General features: G+C 57.9%; 1 protein-coding gene and 2 long non-coding RNA genes across 5 annotated transcripts in view; 1 reads left to right on the top strand and 2 right to left on the bottom strand.

Annotated features, from left to right (window-relative positions):
* Window positions 1-22,454, bottom strand: part of LOC306657475 — a 183,371-nt gene that overhangs the window by 5,528 nt on the left and 155,389 nt on the right. The gene's annotated exons all lie outside the window — the stretch shown is intronic.
* Window positions 1,297-20,981, bottom strand: SLC45A1 (solute carrier family 45 member 1). 2 transcript variants are annotated; one of them, XM_079133411.1, is made up of 9 exons: window positions 20,860-20,981; window positions 15,107-15,527; window positions 14,501-14,593; window positions 13,882-14,106; window positions 9,300-10,036; window positions 6,959-7,112; window positions 5,477-5,653; window positions 3,587-3,792; window positions 1,297-1,705 (listed from the first exon to the last, which is right to left on the bottom strand). In XM_079133411.1, the coding sequence occupies exons 2-9, from the start codon at window positions 15,501-15,503 to the stop codon at window positions 1,439-1,441; spliced, it is 2,256 nt and encodes a 751-aa protein (XP_078989537.1). In that variant the 5' UTR covers window positions 15,504-15,527; window positions 20,860-20,981; the 3' UTR covers window positions 1,297-1,438. The 2 variants fall into 2 exon arrangements, with proteins under 2 accessions (XP_078989537.1, XP_078989538.1); XM_079133412.1 differs by lacking the exon at window positions 20,860-20,981 and having other exon boundaries at window positions 15,107-15,538.
* LOC306657479 lies at window positions 10,795-13,867 on the top strand. Its single transcript, XR_013762809.1, has 3 exons — window positions 10,795-11,768; window positions 11,862-12,113; window positions 12,231-13,867. It is a non-coding gene; the product is annotated as an uncharacterized lncRNA (long non-coding RNA).

The following is a 22,454-nucleotide window of genomic DNA, read 5'->3' as shown; positions in this document are numbered from 1 at the left end:
CTGAATAGGTGCACCTGCCATTGCAGGCGCATCTTGGTGCCTGTGGTCCCTGGAATGTGCAAGCAAGTTCCCCCTCAGAGATGGCTCCCTCTTCATCAGCATCTCATCAGAGACGTCCCTGGCCCCCGGCCCCACTGCTCACGTGTCTCCCAGCACTTACGACCGTCAAGCATGGAAGCCCAGTGCATAGTGAGCCTGGTCCTCGCACTTCGGTCCCATAAGGTGGCATCTGTTGCTCTGCCAAACCCGGAACCAGCGACCTCACACTAACCTGAAGGAATGGCATTTCCTGTCCCCCTGTGCCATTCCATAAGCCAGCGCCCGCCCCTGCCTGCACACCCACGGCTCTGGCTGGACAGTCGGGGTGCCCGGTGCTTCGGTTAGCTTTCCGTCACTGGCGAGATGCCTTACGAGGAGGAAAGTTTTATTTTGGGTCCTGGTTTCAGTCCAGTCGTTGGTCCTGTTGCTTTGGGCCTATGGTGGCACGGTACATCACAGCCACTGGGGAAGGAAGCTGCTGACCCCCTGGAGCCAGGAAGCAAAGGGAGAGGGGAAGGGGCTGGGGTCCAAGCGCTCCAATGACCTCACTTCCTCCAAGGTTGCCCCGCCTCTTAAAGGGTCCACCACCTCCCAGTTGCACTGTGGTCTGGGGACCAAGCTCTTGACACACGGACCTTTGGGAAACACTTCAGTTCCAAATAACAAGCCAGGCACAGTGGCACATGCCTGTAATCCCAGCAGCTCTGTAGGCTAAGGCAGGAGGATCAAGAGTTCAAAGCGCACCTCAGCAAGTCAGCAAGGCCCTATAAGACCCTGTCTCTAAATAAAATCACAGGACTGGGGTGTGGCTCAGTGGTTAAGTGCCCCTGGGTTCAATCCCTGGTACAAAAATAAATAAATGAATAACTAAATAAATAACAGCAGGTGGACAGAAGACAGATGGAAGGATGACTGGGGGAGGCAGTGGATTTGAGACCTTCTGATCCAAAGAACTCCAACTGAAACAGCACCGTGCAGCACGTGTGCTCTGTCCTCAGCGTTACTGACACCTGGGGCCTTCCCGCCCTTGTCACTGGAGGCGGGTGGGCTTCCTGTGCACTGCAGACATCTGCAACATCCCTGGCCAGCAAGCGGCACCCAGGTGAGCTGTACCAAGAAAGCATCTCCAGGGGCTACCAAATGTCCCCCTGGGGTAGGAGGGAGGAAAACCACCCCGACTGAGGATCACTGAGTTTACTTTCCCCGGGGAGAGTGGCCCAAGCCCAGGTGACCTCACCCTCAGAGAGAAACTGCAGCTTTGCTGCTGTCGTTTATTGTTGGACCACATATTTACACTCTGCAGGAAGCCATCCCCCGTGCACCCAGCCTCTGGTCTCCAGTGGCCAGCCCACTGTGGGCGCCCGGGTCCAGGCAGGAGTCCAAAGCTGAGCTCCAGGTGTCAGACATTCAGCAGGAGGGGCCGGTGCTCTTCGTCCGCCGTGTCACCGGGAGGAATCTCGTAAATGACAAACAGGGAGGAGTACAGGCAGCCCAGGAAGGACACGAGGCTGGAGAAGTACATCACCCCGTTGGCACTGCCCACGGCGGAGGTCAGGGGCCCCAGCACCAGGGAGACCAGGATCTGGGCCAGGAAGTACTGGCAGCTCAGCAGAGAGATGTCCACGCCCATGCCCCGCCGCGTGCCATCCGCTCCAGAACCTGCAAACTGACCGAAGAGGGACGCATCAGCCAGAACCCCGGCAGCTGGCTGCGCAGGGCAGCGACTGGCCGCGAGTCCAAGCTTCCTGCAGCAGCTCCACATTTTCCGGGCCAACGGACAGGAAGCTGAGCAAGAGCTGGGTGACATCTGTGCTCGGAGGAATGATGACAGGGAGCAGAACTGGTGACTAACGGGACGGAGGACTGAGTCGCCAAGAGCGCCCCACTCTCCCCAGAAGGACCACTGCCCAGCTCCACGGCCCGGTCTCTTCCTCAGCCACCAAGCCTGCAGCCCTGGGACGTCCCCTGTGGCCTTTGGCCTGTGGCCTGGAGGTTCCTGAGGCGGCAGCTTGGAGGGCAGGGCCCTTCCCCATCCTCCCTGCTACCGGGGAAGGTGAGAGGACTCTGAGAGCAGGGCGGGAGGTGCAGCGTGGGCCAAGCCCTGCCCCCAGCACAGGCCACCAGCAGCCACTTGTGTGCCTGATCGATCGATGCCTCCCATGGACGGGGCAGGGGGCGTGCACACCACTAGAGACGGCATCCACTCACAGACGGGCAACTCTGGGGCGCCGGACGAGGCCACATCCGACGGGAGTCACCGTCAAGGTGCTCTGTGATCAGGCACCACTGCGTCCTGGGGAAGCCTGGAGCTCCCTGGGGCGACACTCTGCCTTTGCAGAGAAGGGCCGCTGGGTGCTGGGTTGAACCTCAGCCCAGACGGAGCCTCCAGGAGGCTGTGGCCACGGAGGCCCAGCTTCCAGGCAACCGTGACTGAATCCCATCAGGGCGACCCTTGACCCTCATGCCCCTGCCTGTGGGGAAGGACAGTCCTTTGCCCAACATTGGCACATGGTTTACTCCAGTGAAGGGGGCACAGAGCTCCTGGGGCCTGACAAGGGGACATGACTGCCACCGAGGCAGAGTCCTCGTAGCCACACCCAGCTCCTGTGGTGTGACTGGGCCAACAGGGAGCCACCACCCAGAGACACCAGCCTCCTGTCTGTGGCTCCTGGGAGCATCAGACTGGGGGATTTTGCTCTTCATAAAAAGCACTGCCCTTGGGCAGCCCAGGCTGAACTTGTCAGAAACTTCGAGCCCCTTCAAACCAACCAGGGCTGGACCGGGGACGGGGCTGACTGGGCACCAGATTAAGACGTGCCAGGAACTCAGCGAGCAGGGTAGTATTTTAATGCAGTATTTAAAACCTTCAAAGCTACCGCGGAACCAAAAACTAAAGGACCGTGGTGGAGCGACGGGGCCATAAAGGAGGGCGACTCACCGGCTCCGCGCTCCGCCCGCGGGAGCCCCAGGCGTCAGCCTGACGTGCTGAGCAGTGGTGCCCTGGAGGCCAGAGGGGTGGCCGCTAACGGGTTTCTTTGAGGGTGACATGTCTAAGGTTGGCTGTGGCGGCGGGCACGGATTCTGCGAGGATGTTGAAACCCCTGGGCCTGGCGGCGCGGCCCGGCCCTCGGAGAAAGGCCACATAAAAAGGCGGCGTCTCCAGCAGAGGCAGGGCCGGTGCTCGGCCACCCGGGGCTCCGAACAGCAGCGGCTGGAAGCGCGGCCTGTGGCTCGGCCGGTCTCCCTGCCGCGAGCGCTTGGGCCTTAGTTCTGGTTTGTAGAAATCCCGAGATCGCCGGCCACAGCCCTCTCCCCGCCATGAGCCTGAGCGAACTGCTGTGTGAACAGGGGACCCGGAAGCCTGCGGGACAGAGGGGCCGGCCGCCCCCTGCCCGGGGTCCCTGCACAGAGCGCGGTGATCTGGAGGCACCGCTCAGGAGCAAGGGGTGGCTTCGCGGGGCGGAGGTCGTGGCTGCAGGAGGCACCCCGTCGCCTGCCTGTCTGGGGACCCCGCTAGGCAGGGAAGCCGAGACTGGAGGGCACGTACCTTCTTGCTCTGGTAGTAGTCGCAGAGGAGCGAGTAGGGCAGGGTGCACAGGGTGGAGAACAAAACCCCGTAGGTCACACAGAGGGACAGGACCACGTAGAGGTTCCTGGAGAGCGTGGCCAGCCCGGTGCCCAAGCCGAAGGCGAGGTAGGCGATGAAGTAGAGGGTGCGGACACTCAGGCACTCCTCCAGCTTCTCCAGCAGGGCTGCGGCGGGAGGAGAGGACTGCATGCGCTGCCCACCGCTGCCCTGCGCCACCCCCAGGAGGCACCCTGTGCGGCTGGCCGCCTGGCCCCAGCCAGAAAGCCGTCCCTGGGGAGTGCTGTCACACGGACGGCACCCCGCCCCAGCCAGGCCCTGGGGCTCCGGCAGGGGAAGAGGTCTGGGCAGAATCTTAGGAGAGGCCAAGGCTGCAGGGTCGGAGCCGAGTCTGCGTGCAGGCTTGGATGATCTTCCTTTCTGTTCTTTCCCACAACGGGGACAGCAACAGCCCATCCTCTGGCTGGCCACCATCTTTATGACCGCCACAAGGTACCCAGAGATGGCACAGCAGTGGGTCTGTTTTATTTAAACAGCTGTTTTCCCACGGCTGAGGCCACCTGGTTATGGGGGACCCAACGTCCCAACTGCAGACCCAGAGACTTGCAAGTGCTGTGCTAGGAATGGATCCCAGGGCCTCGAACCTGCCAAGCGCACACGCTAGCCCTGAGCTTCGCCCACAGCCCCAAAGTTCTTTTCTTTCTTTTCCCCTTCCTCCCTCCCTCCCTCCCTTCCTTCTCTCTCATTCTTTCCTTTTTAATTTTGCCAGAGAGCTTGGTACATGTCACCAAAGGAAACTCGCAGAGCCCATTCCAAAACCCTTGGAGGAAATGAGTGCGGGAACGTAGCTCTCCCAGGGCAAAGCGAGCCACAGACGGGCCAAGGCTCCAGGGGTCCCTGACACTTAGAGCCTGGCAGTGCTCCTAAGAAGTCCTAGAACCTTCCCCTGTCCCTTCCAGGAGGCCCTGGGCTAAGAGATCCTGCTGCCAGGTTCCTTCCTAACAGCTTCTCTCTCCGCCCTGGGGAGCAGCGACTCCCCAGGACTCTGGAGCTCAGCCTCACCGTGGGGAAAATAAAGCCCGGCACAGGGCAGCCTGCAGCCCCCTTTGCATGGCCCAGGAGCTAAGAGTAGCTTTATTTTTCCCAAAAAGCTTTTAAAAAAAAGTCTAAAGAAGACAAATATTTCGGGACACATGACAATCCCACGCACGCCACATCTCGGGGAGCAGCCAGGTTTCCCGGCACTGGGCCACTCAGCTGCAGACCGTCCAAGGCTGCTTCCAAGCCAAGAGGGCTCGGACCTTTGGCCTAAAGAGCTAGAGGTACTTGCGAGTGGCCTTTTGCAGACAACATGCAGACCCTGAGAGGACACGTGCCAGCGTCCACCGCAGCCAGATCCACAGGATGGGGACAGGCGCTGCCTGTGCTCACTCGGCACGCCGCCCCCTCCCAGGGCTCTCCTGTCACCCACAGGCCCCTCACAGAGCTGCACTGCCCCTCCAGCCCCACTGCCCTCTGGGCCCACTGTTGCCGGATGCCCGGGGAAGGACGTGGGTGGGTCGTGCAGCTCACTGCTGGGGTGGCCCCAGGTGCATTCCTGTCCCCACTTGCCCTTGGCCTCAGGTTTAGTCAGGCCTAGATGGGCACCTGTCCCCCTTGGGCCACCCGCTCCTTGGAGGCCTGATGCCCACAGGTTGACCTGCACCCACCAGGGTCCACCTGGGGCCCAGGACAGTGTGGCCTGCAGGCCCAGCAGTTGCTGGGGGACTGAAAAAAGACAGTGGTGAGGCCTCCCCGGCCCACCCGGGGCGGGACTCTGCATCTGCCTGTGAAGCGCGGGGATGCGCCTACCTGAGTAGAGGGCGGCGCTGAAGGCGTAGATGCACAGGCCCCAGCAGCCGGCCGTCACGCCGCTGCTGTACTTCTGGTACTCCTCCGACGAGCGTGGGGCCTTGGGGTCCCCCTGGAACACCACCTCGCCCATGAAATCCGTGTAGAAGAGCAGCATCCCCTCGAAGGAGAGCCAGCCTGGGGGGGCAGAGGACGTGACCTCGGGGGGCAGAGGCCCAGGCTCCGCCCTCCCACCAGGCTGCTTTTACTGATGACAAAAGAAACAAGTGGTCTTGGTCTGGTTTGGTCCCAGGATTGAACCTGGAGGCACTTGACCATTGAGTCACATCCTCACCTCTGCTGTCCCCGCCGCCCCCCACTTTTTAAAAATTTTTATTTTGAGACAGGGTTTTGTTAAGTTGCTTAGGACCTTGCTGAGTTACTGAGGCTGGCCTTGAACTTGCGATCCTCCTGCCTCAGCCTCCTGAGCCGCTGGGATTACAGGCGTGCGCCACCGTGACTGGCAAAGCAAGCAATTTTTATAGACTCAAGAATTAAAGAAGATGTACCCATAGCTTCGCCACTCAGAGACAACCTCTGTTAAAGCTCTCTAGGGGTCCCTGGGGTCGTCCGGGTCAAATGAATGTGTATTTTTACAACACCAGGCAAGACATCGCCATTGGTGCTCCAGTTATGGGATGGGGGTCCATTTAATTGGGAGAAACATATCAGGAAGTTCAAATGGCATATGGACCCCATGTGCTTTATCACCAATAAACCCTTAGAGCTCAGTCCCTCTGACTTCCGTGTCAGTTTCTTTGTGGGAGGAGGACGGGGTATGTACTGGGCCATAAGAAATTATCACGCACAATTTCCTAAGACTTCCAGCACTGTGAAGCAGACCCATTTAATACTTCACAGCGCGCCTGTGCTGTAATCTACTTAACCCTCCCGACCGCTGGACAGACATCGGGCCTTGCCGGCCAGTTTTTGGCTACTGCCTTACACACATCTTTGTGGGCTTGCATGGAACATCCAGTTAGATCACTGGAATAAAGTCATGAGCGTGTTTAAGGCTCCTGCCCTTCCTCAGATGGCCGCCTAGAAGGTCCTGCTGATTTATGACCCACCCTGGAGCTCCTAATCACCCTCAGAAGGCCAGCAACTCCACCGCAAAGAGACACCAAGCAGAATAAGAGGCAAGTCCGTAGCCAGGCCCAGGGCTTGCCAGCCCTGTGGGTTTAAGAGCACTGGCAGGGGCAGCGGCGGCCATTTGGGCTCTAGGGCAGAGCAGGACACTGCGGCATTTAACTGCGAGCTGTCCAAGAGCTTTGGGGAGTGAGGTTTGGCTCTTTGGAGACCCAGGTGTCCAGCCCTGCCCTGGGAAGGGTACAATGCTCCACCTAAACACCTAGCTCGTGGGGACCGTGCAGGCGGCACCCTGGAGCTCCCTGCTCCGTGGCCAACGAAGGCCGAGCCTCCCGGGAAGGGGCGGCCGCTCACCCAGGAAGTGGTTGACGCAGAGGCTGCGCAGCGCCTTGGGCATGTTGCAGATGGTGGAGCAGAGGCTGCGCAGCGACAGGGGCCGCTCCGACGGCTCGCCTGAGCCCGTCAGCTGGCTCTCGTACTTCACGCCATTGAGCAGGATGTTCGCCACCTGGAACGGAGCCCGCAGAGCCTGCGTCAGGGTGGGTTCTGGGCATGGGCCACCCGCGCGCTGCGCCAGAGTGGAGAAAACGACCGGAGCATGCCTCCTGAGACCCGGGGGCTGCCGGGAGAAGCTGGCGGGGATGTGCCCACTGTGGGCCACGCGAGCAGGATCTGTGCCACTTGGGGCCATGAAGCCCTGGCAAAGCACGGAGCGCGTTCAGAGAGCAGGATCCTGTCCAACCCGGGACGCCAGAGGGCCCTTCTTCTCCAGGAGGACCCTTGTTTCAAGGTGACGGGGGACACCTGTCCAGAACCGCTCTGCACAGGTGGGACTCCCGCCACCTGGAGCACAGGGCGGGCACATCAGCTCAGCAGGACCCACTGTGTGGCCAAGGACCCCCGTGTCAACACGAGAAGCCGAAGGAAGGGGGACTAGTCTTTCTGGGACTCAAGAACAACATTCCTGGGACGCATCCGCTCACTGCCTCTGCCTCCTCTTCCTGGAAGAGAAGGGTCACTCCCCAGTCCCTGCCTGGCCTGGGCACAGGCTCCAGCCAGGGAGCTCATCATTCTGGACTTGAGCTGTTTTGAGAATATGGCGCTGCCCTGGCTCTGTGGGGGGGCTTGCGCGTCGTCCGCACCAGGTGTCAAAGCAGGGAAAGGAAGAGGCACGTGCAGATGCTGGTTCCCAGGGCCACATGGACAGAGCCTGTCACCCACACCTGCTGGAGGAAGACTGCCACTTATACCACGTCCCCTCCGAAGCCTGGATGTGTCTGTGTTCAGCTCGTGACTTGTGGTTTCCTCAAGGAACTGGCGCATACGCTGCAGCGGATTGAGGGTGGAACTAGGAAGAGTGGGTTCCAGCAGGGCTTCAGGCAGACCTTGAGAAACGCCCCAGCACTGACGGAAGGCGGGCTTGGTCCCGCTGATGTCACGTCTGGTGCCCCTGACGGAGCAGTGAGGACGTCTCCAGCTTAGCCAACAGCGGGCCTTCCTGGCTCGGGCTCCTGGTCCTTCCAGCCCTTTCCACACACAGGCTCAAGTGATGCTCTCCACACCACCACAGGGAGCCTCCCTCTTGCCCTGCTCTGCAGGGCCCTTCCCACACGAGAGCGTAAGCCAGCCATGGCTTTAGACCCAAGAGCCACAACGCAACAGAGGAGCGCGGGAGAGTCCCCGTCAGGCCTAAGTGTTTCGCTGCGAGGACAGAGTGGCAGCCACCTCGGGCTGTCTCCAGTTAACCTCTGACTCAGCCAGAGGTGCCTTCCTGAGCCCAAGAAGGGACCCTGAGCTCCTGGGAGAAGCTGTCTGAGGGACCCGTGGCCCTGGTCCCAGGTGGACCTGGACAGGGTGGCGTTGGCCTGGATCTACTTCAGGCCCCGTGGCCTGAGCAAGCCTCTCCCTGGGCCTCGTCCACCCTTCCCGGCCTGTAGAGCTGCCTCCCTCAGGGCCCGTGCAGGCTAGAGGGTTTTACAGGACTCGCGGTCAGCAACCCCCACGTTCCTGGCACTCTGCCCTGTAAGGCCCTGAGCCCAGCGGGCCACAGGCGGGACTGTGTCTGCTTAAATAAGAGAATCCCTCCCTTTGGCTTCAAGCAGGCTCCTCAGGGTCACAATCGTAGATTCTCGTGTTTGTTTTTGTCAGGGATTGAACCCGGGGCGCTTTACCACTGAGCCACATCCCCAGCCTTTTTAAATTTTTAAGTTTCTTGCTAAGCTGCTTAGGGCCTTGCTAAGTTGCTGAGGCTGGCTTTGAACTTGTGATCCTCCTGCCTCCACCTCCTGAGCCGCTGGGATGACAGGGGTGCGCCACTGCGCCCAGCTTAGGATCAGGGATTCTGAAAGCTAGTGAAAACTCGCATCTCCGTGGGTGGCCCTGAGACCAATCCAGCGTATACCAGAGGTGACTCAAACCCCTTCTTGGACATTCTGTGCCTTCACAGAAGCTGCCAGAGCTTCCGTAGCCCCCAGGTGTTAGCGAGCATGAGCCCCGGGGAGAGAAGCGTGCTGGAGCGGGGGCGTCCCGGGCAGAGGGAAGATGGGAACCCAGAGGCTCCTCCCCGCAGACAGGACACGGGACCCTGCCCAGCGGGATGGGCAGTTCTTTCCAAATCAACTCCCCCTGCCCCCCAACTGCTGAGGGACCGCTGCCCCTGGCCATCTGACCCCTGGCTTCCCGACACGGCTTTCACCTGTTGGCTGAAGGTCACGTTCCTTCTCCTGCTGGTTTCGGGGCCGCCCCCTCCGGCCGCCTCCGGCAGAGCCAAGGTCTGGGGTCTCTTCAGAATCCCGGAGGCCCTGGGCTTGGAGGTGTCCAGGGAGCCCACCCGCAGCACGTCCCTGTCCGAGCCCGAGGCCAGGGCGACCTCCCTCCTCTCCAGCAGTCCCCGGTCCTGGCAGTAGAAGCCGTCGGGGGCCCGGGGGAAGCTGACGCTGATGGCCTGCCTGGGGACACTGCTAGGAAGGTCCAAGTAGTTGTCGTGGCCTCCAGTGAAGCAGTCGATGAGGACGCTGTCGATGTGGGAGGTGCCGAAGGAGGAGGCGAACTCGCTGATGCCGGTCAGGGAGCTGTCCCTGCTGATGAAGCTGCCGTACTTGGGCGTGAGGGGGCTGGGCGGGGAGATGGGGCTGGAGAAGCTGGCGTACAAGCTGGTGGCCTGGGAGGGGAGGGCGTCGCCGGCCCCCTCCTCCAGCAGCACCGGTGGGGAGGGGGGCAGCGGGAGGCTGGGGCTCTTCATGGCCGTCTTCTTCTCGCCCAGGGGCCGCAGGGGCCTCTCTGGGATGCTGATCAGGGTGAGCACGGTGGTGATGCTCAGGGTGACGGCGGTGAAGATGTAGATGACGCGCAGCTGGCCTCCCAGGGCTCTCCCGAAGCCGGTTTTGTCCCAGTGGATTCCCCCGACCACGTATCCGAACCCTCCTCCGAGACCTGGGGAGAGAAAGGAGCTTGGGTTCCTTCCTGACGGCAGCGAGAACCCCAAGGACGGGGTCCCATTGCCTAGGACACTGCACTGGCACCGCCCATCCCGTCCCCAGTGGCATTTCCAGGGCAGCTCCCCAGGGACATGCCCTCTTCTGCCTGTGCGGGCCACCTGCCGGGGGCCTGGCTCTGGTGCAGGCAGCATGTGGCCCCTGCCCCTGCGGCTCCACTTGCACCCGGCGGTTAGGAGGACCCACGTGGCTGTCCTGCCAGGTCCCACTTCCCCTCGGTCCACTCCGGCCTCAGAGTCACGGAACTCTGGGTTAGGAGGACCCACGTGGCTGTCCTGCCAGGTCCCACTTCCCCTCGGTCCACTCTGGCCTCAGAGTCAGAGAACTCTGACACAGAGGAGCTCACTTGGTGCTCCTGGACGGTGTTCTGGCACGTGGTCGCCAGGAGGAAAGCCACCCCACACGTCCCGCCTCTCCTCCACCTGGCTCTCAGGGTCTTCCAGCCATGGCAAAACAAACGGGGTGCGGGGTCCTCACCCCACAGCCCCAGGGCGCTGGCCAGAGGGCCAAAAGGCTCCCGGAGCCACCCATGAAAGGTAAGCCAGGCCTGGGGACCCAGCAGCAGCGACCTCAGAGTGCCGTTCCCCGCTCTGTGCTTCTGGGAGCCGGAGCAGGGAAGCCCACGTCCCCAGCACCCGCCCCTCCGCTGCAGAACTTCTGGGCAGCGTTCCTTTATTTTGTTTTGCCTTCAGCCGGATCTTGAGCCACCTACTGGCCGGGAGGCGAGTTCCCCGGGTTTCTTCCAGCTTGTGATGTGGAACGTGGCTTCACCTTTGGGGACTGGCCGCATCACCTTTAAGCACTAACGCCGTGCTCAGCCCTGCACACCTGCCTGAGAGTGACATGGCCGTGGATCCGAGCTCTTCCATGTGTCTCACACTGACTTTCAAATTCCAGGTCGAGTCTCCATCCCTCCTCTGCCCATCCTGCTTTTTGCCCTCCTTTGGCATGTCATTATTCTCCCTGATTTATTTGCTTATTGCTTGGTACCTGGGATTGAACCCAGGGGCGCTCTATCACTAAGCCACATCCCCAGCCCCTACAATTTCCTATTTTGAGACAGGGGCTCAACTAAGTTGCTTAGGGCCTTGCTAAGTGTCTGAGGCTGGCCTTGAACTTGCAATCCTCCTACCTCAGCCTCCTGAGCCACTGGGATCACAGGCATGCGCCACTGTGCCTGTGGTATTTCACTCTTTTTGACTTCGTGCATCAGGATCCTAATTATCTCTTCACTTTGAAGACATAATTGCTGTTTCATGACCCTTGAGAAAGGTCAGATTTCAGATCAACTTTACTTAACTAGTTTTTAAAAATTATCTAAAGGATGTGTCGTTATGGTTTGAATGTGAGGTGTCCCCCAAAAGCTCACGTGAGAGACAGTGCAAGAAGGTTCAGAGGAGAGATGATTGGGTTGTGAGAGTCTTAACCCAATCCGTGAATTAATCCCCGATGGGATTGACTGGTAACGGACCTGGGAGGCTGTGGCTGGAGGAGACTGGAATTGGGGCGTGGCTTTGGGTATATATTTCGTATCTGCAGAGTGAAGACTCTCTCTCTGTTTCCTGATGATGGAGCTGCTGCCCTCTGCCACGCTCTTCCGCCATGATGTTCTGCCTCACCTCCAGCCCCGGGGAATGGAGCCAGCACCTATGGACTGGGGCCTCTAAACCGTGATTCCTCAAATAAATCTTTCCTCTTCTATAATTGTGCTGTCAGATCCTTTTAGGCAGCGTAAAAGCTGCCTAAAACGTGTGTCTTCCCAGATTAGAAGCAATACAGAAGACGAATGGTAGAAACCAAGTCCCTCCTCCTACCCCGCGGCCCCAGCCCTGGCCCAGCTCACTCTTCAGATGTCCCTCAGCCCCTGAAAATGGAACAGGTGAACAGGAACAGGTGACGGCATTTGCTAGAAGCCTCAACTGAAGTTTGGAGAGCCCAGAAGCTTGTCCAGTGCCCCATTTTCAGTGCCCAGAGCCTGTGTCTCTAACCACTGAACCACCGGCCTCCCCACGCCGGTCTGCGAGTGTCTTCTTAATTCTTTCCTTTAATTTTTAAACTTCTTTCCAACTGCTATTTTAAGTGGGACTTTTTCTCCTATTTTCTTCTGTGATGAGGCCAGTTTTTTCCTGCAGGAAAGCCAGAGGCGCTGATGTCCATGCGATGCTTTGATGACCGATTGCCTGATTGGTCCCTGTGCTGCTCTACTCAGACCCAGGAAGTCTCCAGAGGTGCAACGCAGGCGACCGGTGTCTGTGCTGACTCCTGCCCTCTGCTGCTGTGCAGGGGTCAGTGCCTCCCTCTGACGCTCAGAGGGAGGGTGTCCTGCTCTAGCACCAAGTGTGAGCGCCACGGCCCGGGCCCGCTCCCAAGCCTCCCAACTTGTAGAATCTGCCCTTGTGGACTCAGGGACTCCCTGAAGCCACGGCTCACGGGGTTCTGGCCGTCATTCGAGGATGCGCACAGAACAGTGAAAGGTGTAAGTCACCCCAGGTGCGAGGTCCCAGCTGCCTGCAGTGGACAGTGTCCCTTGCGTGGTCTAATCAGTGCCACAGATTTTGCATGTTTGTGATTTATTTTTCCCTGCGGTTCTGTCTGTTTCAAATGGCCCCCGCAAGTAGTGCTGAAGGGCCGCCTGGTGTTCCCAAGCCCGAGAGGTCGTGAGGTGCCAGGCGGAGGAGAAATGTGTTGAGCGAGCTTCGCTCATGCGAGCATCGCGGGGCTGCGGGCACCGAGTTCAACGTTAGCGAGTTGGCACTGGAATAAAGTGTCTCAAACGGAAAGATACAGAACGAGGTTACGTGTGGATCAGTTTGAGAAAAATACTGTGAGAAGTTCACAGGATCCAACCCTGTGCTTTTCCTGGGAGCAAGGGGTCAGTCCTCGCTGACTCAGGGTCTGCGTTGACCTTGTAGGAACAGCTAGAGCAAATAAGGAGCCGGACTGTGTACGTGAATCAGGGTTAGATGCACAGATGCAGCCCACCCTCCATGCACAGGGTGCACGTCCTCAAATTCAAAATATTCAGAAGATAATCGTGAACATGTACGAACTTCTTTCCATCCTAAATGATAGCGTGCAACTATTCACATGCCACCTGCATTGCAGGAAGTATTATAAGTGAGGAGACTGAAGTGTGTGGGAAGATGGGCAGAGTCACGGGTGAACACCGCGCCTTTTTATTTTCCTGTTTGCTGTCGTGGGGATTGAACCTAGGGGCTTGCACAGGCCAGGACTGGACCACATCTCAGCCCTTACTGAGCCGTTTATGCCAAGGACTGGAGCAGCAGTGGATTGGGGTATGGGCAGGGGGTCCTGGGACTCCTCCCCATGGATACAGGGAGGACCATACATGTGGATCTGCACACACAGGTGTGTTAACACAGTACGTCACTGTGGAGACACGTCGTTTGAGATAGATCGTTTTTCTTTCTTTCTTCCTTATTTCTTATTTTGGTACCAGGGATTGAACCCAGGAGTATTTAACCCCTGAGCCACATCCCCACCCCTTTTAATTTTTGAGACAGGGTCTCCCTAAGTTGCTTAGGGCCTTGCTGAGTTACTGAGGCTGGCCTTGAACTTGTGATCCTCCTGCCTCAGCCTCCCAAGCTGCTGGGATCACAGACATGTCACCACCCCCAGTGAGAGACATATTTTCAATCACTTAAATGTTCAGTCTATATTTGAATTTTCTCAACTTATTTTTAAGTCAGGGAGCGAAGACAGGTCCCCGAGTGTGCAACCTCACGGGGGCTCTACAGGCTCAGCCTGCCAAGGGGCACTCACCCGCCAGGAGGGCGTGGATATTGAGGCCTCTGTCCTGGTCCACTGGGCTGCACACGTCCATCATGTAGGCGTGGCTGGGGTTGTCTGCTGAGTCCGCGCTGAAGTCCATCAGCACCACCCCGCACACGGTCAGGAGGATCCCCCACTTGTGATTGCTGGCCGTGTCAGCCAGGGCAAGGCCGATGTCCCTGCCATTCAGCAAGAGCGAGAGGCCCAGCAATGCCCCTGCAAAGAGAGACGAAGTCACCCGGAGAAAATGCGCACCGGCTCTGTCCCCCGCAGCCCACTACCTAAGTCCAGGATCCTACAGGAATCTTAAAAGCTCTGAGCAGAGTGGGTGGGACTCCCACCTGCGGCCCAGGTGTGTGCCCCAGGTGAGGGTTTGAGGAGCAGAGCGGGAGTGGGGTGAACGGTTGACCCTCGCTCTTGTATGTGATGATGAAAGTGGTTTATCCTGAGGGTCGACTGAGGCGGGCTCAGGGCTCTGTGGCCGCACCAGCGAGGGCCGGGAGCCACCGGGACTGCATTGGCAGACTTTTTATAAGATTTTCCTGAAAGGTGGCAGCTGGGCCTGCTGGTTTTGGTTTTTTCGTTTTATCTCCATGCCAAGACAACAGACCTATAGCCAGGACAAGAATGAAGGGGCGTCTCCTTCCAAACCTTGAGGTACATCGGTCACTCCAAGCACCCAACAGAGGCTGCAGCAGGAATCCTGAAACAGAGCAGGCCAGTGTCACTGCTGGGCTCCCCCCGGGACCAGGGGACACCGGGGATGGCCTCGTCACATTCCTGCACTCAAATGTCCCAATGCACCAAAAGATCAGATGATGGAGCTCAGAGTGGGCAACAGACCTCAGCCAGAAGCAAAAGGCAGGCAACCTCCCACGAGCACTCAGAGCTCTCCCCTTCCGCAGAGCACTGAGCAACCTGACCCTCCTGGGATCCAAGGAACTCTAGGACCTCACAGACTCAGATCCCACCCGCACTCCTGCTTGGATCCTCAGTGATCACTTGGTCCCCTGCGGCCGACTGAGTTCCTGATCTAGCGTCTGACTGATATAAAGGAACTGAAATGCAGGACAGGATCAGCCGCCCCTGACTTTCGAGTGGATCGCAACGCTTGCTCCCCCTTGTCCCCTCGGGACCCTCAAGCTGCTTCAACTGAGGCTTCCAGAAGCTTCCAGAGAGTCCAGAGGCACCCCCAACTGGGGCTGGAGGGGCTTACCGAGGATGGGGCTAATGAACCACACCAGGCTGTAGAGCTGGTCGGGCAGGCCCATCTGGAGGAGCACGGGGGTCACGTAGGCCGTCTCCATGGCGTAGCTGAACTCGATACCAAAGAGGATGCAACCATTGAACAGCAGCTCGCGGAAGGACCTCTGGGGGTGCAGGTCCCCAAAGTCCACCAGCTCAATGGGACACGGAGTGTTGGGGGGCGGGGGCGGAGAGGGACGAATGCACTTCCTCCTCTTGGGGTGTCGTTTGAAATTGTTGGCCCGGTGGCTGATGTGGTGAGTCACCGACCCCGAGTAGCCCGAGATCTGAGACCTCCAGGTGTCCTGAAGTGGCAAGCTGGGGAAGAGGGCCTCTCCCGGAGGGGCGCTGCTCGTGGGGGGGATCATGGTCGGCAGGGCTGGTGGGCGTCCCTGTGCGGAGAACCCAGCGGGGACAAGTTACTTCACAGGGCCTCCACCACAAGAGTCCACTTTCCCCGGGGCCCCGCGGCTCTCCCCACCCACTGGCCCTCTGCCCACAGGAGGAGCTGAGTCCACCCGGAAGACCTCCAGTTCACACCCGCCGAGCAGGGCCGACTGTCCAGGATGATGGCACCGAGCTTAGCTGCCTAGGAGACGCAGCCCGATGCCGCTGGGAGAGAGGAGCCCAGTCCTCAGGTCCCCACAGAAAACCCGTGGCCCCCTCAGGACAGTCGCGCCAAGACCCTCCTGCAAGGCGAGGGCAGCCCTCGCACAGTGGCTACTTGCAGGCTCCAAAGGAAGCCTGGCTATTTGAGGACCTGTGACCCACTTCCAGGGCTAATTTTGCCCAGAGATGGGCAGACCAGGCCTGGGACAGGAGCCACCTGTGGGTACCCTGAGTCGGGGGGCAGCCTTCCCTCTGCTCCCTACACCTTGTATTCAGGCCCCGTAGGAGGTCAGAAGGACGCCTGCCTCCAAGCAGCTGGACCGATGAACATGGCCATTTCTTTTCAGCATCAACTGGTCAGTCAAGTGAACCGTCAGTCAAGTCCGGAGACTTTTACAGGTTTGAAACTGCGCTCTCCAAAGGAGGAGGGCAGGAGGCGCAGCTCAGCGGTAGAGCACTCGCCTGGTGTGTGTGAGGCTCTGGGTTTGGTCCCCAGCACCACAAAAAGCAAAGATGAAAAAGAAAAAAAACGATGGAGGGGTGAGAAGTGGACCCGGCTTCGGCGTGTTTAGGCTTTGAACGATTTCCACGGCACCCATGAAGGGAGGCGATCAGCACGGGCGATGTCCTTGTGCGCCCCCTGCCCACACTCCCCACCTTCAGGCCCCCATCCCCGCCCTGGGGTGCACAGTCTGCACCACGCGGAGACATCCTGAGCTTCCAGATGCTGTTCCCTGCTTTGAAATGAATCTAGACTGTACACATTAAAGGAAGGAGCTCCAGCGTGCGACTTGTGTTTTAGCTCATGTCCACTTTCCTACGCACAGGGAGACGGCTACTGAGATCAGAGGGAAAGAGACAGGTGTAGACCTCAGAGCCAGGAAGTCCTAGGCCCCGTGTGGCTTCTCTGAAAAGCAATCGACTCCATTTCCTTTGAAGTTCTTCCTGAGAAGCAGACCCCCAACCCAGACAACTTTCCCAGCATTGGTGGGTTTCCTGATAACGGTGTTTATCACTTACCAAGATATTACAGGCTTTCTTCCAAAGTTAGTTTTAAGTTTCAGAAATAAGGCCCTTATTTTTTACATTGACTTAACTATACCACTTTCCACCACACTACTGCTAGTTGATAACTTCTATATAGTCACTCTGAAGTTCCTCACCCCAGATTTATATTCAACACGCTCAGGGATAAACTTTCTTCAGAAGCCATCGATGGTAGACATGATTGGACCGAGAGACACCCCAGCAGGATTCAGAACATTGAGCTAATCTAATGACCCAGCCACCCTTTCACCCATCCCTCCCTCCCTCCATCCATCCACCACCCATCTACCCACCCCTCCTTCCCTCCATCCCTTCATCCATCCATTTAATATCCGTCCATTCAATATCTATCCACCCACCCATTCATCCATCCAATATCCATCCACCTACCCATCCCTGCCTCCCTCCATCCATCCACCATCCATCTACCCATCCATTCCTCCCTCCCTCCATCCCTCCCTCCATCCATCCATCCAATATCCATCCACCTACCCATCCCTCCCTCCCTCCATCCATCCACCATCCATCTACCCATCCATTCCTCCCTCCCTCCATCCCTCACTCCCTCCCTCCATCCATCCATCCATCCAATATCCATCCACCTACCCATCCCTCCCTCCCTCCATCCATCCACCATCCATCTACCCATCCATTCCTCCCTCCCTACATCCCTCCCTCCATCCCTCCATCCATCCATCCATCCACCTACCCATCCCTCCCTCCCTCCATCCATCCACCATCCATCTACCCATCCATTCCTCCCTCCCTACATCCCTCCCTACATCCATCCATCCATCCAATATCCATCCACCTACCCATCCCTCCCTCCCTCCATCCATCCACCATCCATCTACCCATCCATTCCTCCCTCCCTACATCCCTCCCTCCATCCATCCATCCAATATCCATCCACCTACCCATCCCTCCCTCCCTCCATCCATCCACCATCCATCTACCCATCCATTCCTCCCTCCCTACATCCCTCCCTCCATCCCTCCATCCATCCATCCATCCACCTACCCATCCCTCCCTCCCTCCATCCATCCACCATCCATCTACCCATCCATTCCTCCCTCCCTACATCCCTCCCTACATCCATCCATCCATCCAATATCCATCCACCTACCCATCCCTCCCTCCCTCCATCCATCCACCATCCATCTACCCATCCATTCCTCCCTCCCTACATCCCTCCCTCCCTCCATCCATCCATCCATCCATCCAATATCCATCCACCTACCCATCCCTGCCTCCCTCCATCCATCTATCCACCCATTCACACATGTACCTGCCTGTCCCTCCATCCACTCGTCTATCCATTCAACCTCCCAAACATCCATTCACCCATCCCCTCAGTCTGACTGGGTGCTGAGAGTGAAGATACTGAGGTTGCAGAGATAAAGTGAAGAAAAGTTCTTGTTCTTGAGTTAGGAAAAGGGCACAGGAAAGGCTTCCTAAGCAGTGGGTTCATTCGCGGAGAGGAGAGGAGATCAACCACTGGGCACAATGGGGTGTGGTGAAAGGTGGAGCCATTAGCTAGGGGCCTTGAAATCTGCAAAGAGAGGGATTTTGCACGGAGGTGGCGGGGAATGACATGGCCAGAAACTGGCTCCACTCTCATTTCTATAAATGACTCATCTTATGACCTTAGAAAAATGCCAGGCTGTCCTACAAAACAAGAATAGAGGGAACTAAGGACCATGTGTAGACAAGCAGTACTTCATTTAAAATACAATTGATGTATGAAGACTAAATCAAGACTGAAGTTTTAAAAAGCTCAGCTTGTTTATGTTTCTCATTGGTCTGGTTCAGGTCTTCTGGGTTAGTGAAATCTGTCAACTGGCGGGCTCTCCTGCCCCAAACCCAGGGAGCTGCGAGTGTTTCCTGGAGCCTCATTCACGAAAAGCACAGAAATCAAGAGTCCAAACACACAGAACAAGACCCGTGTCTCCCTACGAATCAGAGGTGAGACCTTCAGCAGGCGTGCAGGAAGCTCCGTCTGACTGCACCTGTCTGCAGACCCTCAACTGCCTCCAGGGCCAACGTCCCTCCCAGCCCTCCCACCCCTCCCCACCCAGGCCCAGCCTGCCCTGCCTCCTTCCTATCAGCATTTCACCCCATACTTAGAACTTAACTGCACATGCTTAATTTGGGGATGAAGAACTGTGGGCCCAGTTCAGAAAAATTTCCCCTTTAACAGCATGTGGAAGAAGCATAATTTTGAAAAGTGGACACTTCTCCACCCAACTTAAAATGGACTATGTAGACAGCCCACTTCTCCACCTGCGAGATGATGAGGCCACCCCAGCGTTAACACAAGGCCTGCAGCCAGACCCAGAGGAAGGGAGAAACGCACACCCCCAGACAGACCCTGTGGCATCCAACGGAGATCCACCCCGAAAAGGCTTCCTAGGTGTGGCCCCTGTTACACATTTTTTGTTAAAAAAAAATATTGAACTGAAAGCTGTTCATAAAAGTTTATCCTGAAAAGAATTTTTAAAATCCTCTCTCTCTCTCTCTCTTTTTTTTTTCCGGTCCTGGGGATTGAAACCAGGGGTGCTTAACCACTGCACCTCATCCCCAGCCCTTCTGATTTTGTATATTGAGACAGGGCCTCTCTCAGTTGCTTAGGGCCTCACTAAGTTGCTAAGGCTGGCCCTGAACTTGTGATCCTCCTGTCTCAGCCTCCTGAATCACCGGGATGATTACAGGCATGTGCCACTGCACCTGGCTAAAAATCCATTTTTGAATGTTACTATAAAACGGTCAAAAATGCAATTTAAAGTAATGAAGTAGAATTTTAGCACACTCACACAAATATTCATCTTACCATCTTTAGCCCACTAATGACCGTTTATTCAGTCAGAAGGAAATGCATGATATCCCTGGATGCCCCAAATGTTATACATAGGCCCACTGAGATTCCAGAACACAGGATGGGTCAAATAATGAACCCCTCAACTGTTGTGGGGAGTTTAAATGGCACAAGCTTAATAAAAGTAAGCAACATCCACTGGGAGGGGTGTAAATCCACCGACTCAGGAGGCTGAGGCAGGAGGATCCCAAGTTCAAAGTCAGCCTCAGCCACTTAGCAAGATCCTGTCTCAAGACAAAAACTAAGAAAGGCTGGGGATGTGGCTCCGTGGTAAAGCACCCTTGGTTCAATCCTCAGTACCTACCCTCCAAAGAGCAATGTCCATGCCAACGAAGTGCTTGGAATCATTCTGTGAGCCCACATCCCTTCCCCATTTTCTCTTCTCTATGTGGCTTCCCACTGGGGGGCCACAGTGCCCCTTGCCTTCCGGCTTCTCTTCCTGCGGATTCTCAGATGTGACCCTCAAGGAAACCTGCCCAGGACATTAGAGAGCCCTGCAGTCCGGGGACGTATTCATGAGGCAGTTACTGAACTGGGACCCATTTCTCACTTTCCGGCTCCAGCCAATTGGCCCTACCTGAAGGCAGCTTGTCCCCTGAGCCCTGGCCAGGAGCGCACGGGATTGGCTCATCAGCACCTGACTCTACTTCCCTGTGAGAGCCGAAAACAAATACCCTGGTAACTCCAGAGGCAAGCGGGAGGTTATCTGTGCAAGGGGAGGGCGGCAGTGGCTTTTCAGCCTGCGGGGCCACCTCGGCGCGTCACTCTTGGTCAGTGACTCCAGTCGGCAGGAGTCCTGGTGCTGTTCCTAAGTAACCGGCGTCCTAGGAGAGGTGACATGCCCCTGGCAAACGACAGGGCTCCGCCTGGCGGGAGGTGAGCCGGAGGCTGAAGACACCTGTCCAGGTGACAGGAAACGGGCCTCCAGCCCCGGTGCCAGGGAACAGGCCTCCGGCTCAGGAAGCACCATCGCCTGGCGAGCCCCGGGGCCCCCGGGTTCGGCAAGAGTTGAATGCACCTGCCACCAGCTGCCACCCTCCTCTGGGCCCGAGGGTCCCCCAGGCGAGGGCCGAGACGGGGCTCAGTGACCAGACCTCCAAGAACAAAGGTCTGGGGCCGAGCTCCGGCGTCGGGCGCTGGGTCACCCCGGCCAGCCGCCCGGGCGCAGCCGGCGGCGCCGGAGGAACGGGTACCTGTGGTCAGACGGCAGGCATCCCTCTCCGCGGCTGGGCTCCTGGCCGCCCGGCAGCTCGCCCGCCCGCCCGCCGCCCCCGGCCCGGCTGCTGCAGCATCACCGCGGGGCGGGGCCGTGACGTCACCGCATCCCCGCCCGCGGCCGCAGAGCATCCTTAAAGCGCCCGGGGCCGCGCCAGCCGGAGGCCGGGTCCCTCCTCCGGGGCGGGCAGGGCGTGCGGCCGTAGAGGAAGACCTCCTCCCGGCCTAAGAGGGCGCCCTGCTTCTCCATTCTAAAAGAAATGCACCCGTTTCCCGGTCTTTTTATACCCTCCGTCCATCTGTGAATAAGTGTGGTGGGGCCCAGGACAGGGCCGCTGCCCCGCGCGGGCCAGCCTGCCTGGACTTCGGGGCATCCACTCAACTCGTGGGGTGCGCACGGCTGTGCCAGGCCCCTTCCAGGCACCGGCTGACTCAGCAGGAAGGAAAAAAAATAAAGAAAAGGAAAAAAGTCCTGCCAGGGTGACATTTAGAGAGGAAGACACATAGGCACAGTTAAAGGAGATGCACAGTCTCCCAGAAGTCGCGGCCCTCCGAGCGGTGAGACAGCAGGGCTGAGGTCCTGGACCTGCCCAGCAGCCTGGTGACTCGGGAAACTGCTGGACACTTGCAAACTGCGGAGTGGAGTGTAAGCGCTCTCTTCACCAAAGTGAAGAAAACAAAACTGCGCGAGGCGAGGCACGTTTTAATTAGCTTGATTTGGCAATTCCATGATGTATATGTGTATCCAAACGTCATGTTGTTATAGTAATAAAATGTTGATTTATTTATTTAAAATATATTTTGAAAAGATAACTCTCCAGAGAAAGAGATTAGGACACACAGGGCTGGGAAAGGGAGGGTGTGGTTTTAAATTGAGTTGTCAATGAGTCCTCAGCTGACATTTGGAGGAAGATGTGATGCAGGACAGCCACACTAACATGGGAGAAGGTCAGGGCAGGAGCAGGAAAGAGTGCGTGCAAAGGCCCTGGGGTGGAAGTGAGGTGGGCTACTCAAATAGTTATACAGCTTGCAGTGAAATTACAGCCACAGGAATTGCTGGGGAGGGACATGTGCTTCCATGAAGGTACACAGTGGGGGGATTTGACTTCACTGGGTGACCCGAGGGCCCTTCAGGAAGTGTCACTTGAGGGGCCACTAAGGACTGAGTAGGGACAGCAGCAGATTTCAGATAGAGGGGTCAGGCGTACGGGGTTTTTGCTGGGAGAGGACGGGCATGCACAGCGCTGGAGGAGGCCACTGGGGCTGGAATGCGGAGGCCCAAGGTCACTAGAGGAGGTGGAGGCTGGAGAGGCAGGGTGGGCCTAGGGCTGTGGTGGCTTCCCTGCCTCCCTCCCTTCTCTCTCTCTCTCTCCTCCCCCGGCCTTCTCTCACTTTCTTCTGGGTCTTGCCACATAACCATTACACTGCCCTGGAACTCCACACACAGCACCCCACTGCCTTACACCCGTCATTAAAGGGTGTGTGTCTTTTTCTTTTGTCCCCCCGCCACCCCGGTACTGGGGGTCAGAACCCAGGGACTGGCACATGCTGGCCAAGTGCTCTGCCTGAGCTG

The sequence above is a fragment of the Sciurus vulgaris genome (assembly GCF_902686455.1).
Source record: "Sciurus vulgaris genome assembly, chromosome: 1".
Lineage (NCBI taxonomy): Eukaryota > Metazoa > Chordata > Mammalia > Rodentia > Sciuridae > Sciurus > Sciurus vulgaris.
Note: the sequence above shows the minus strand (reverse complement) of the source record. Positions and strands in the feature narration are given on the sequence as shown.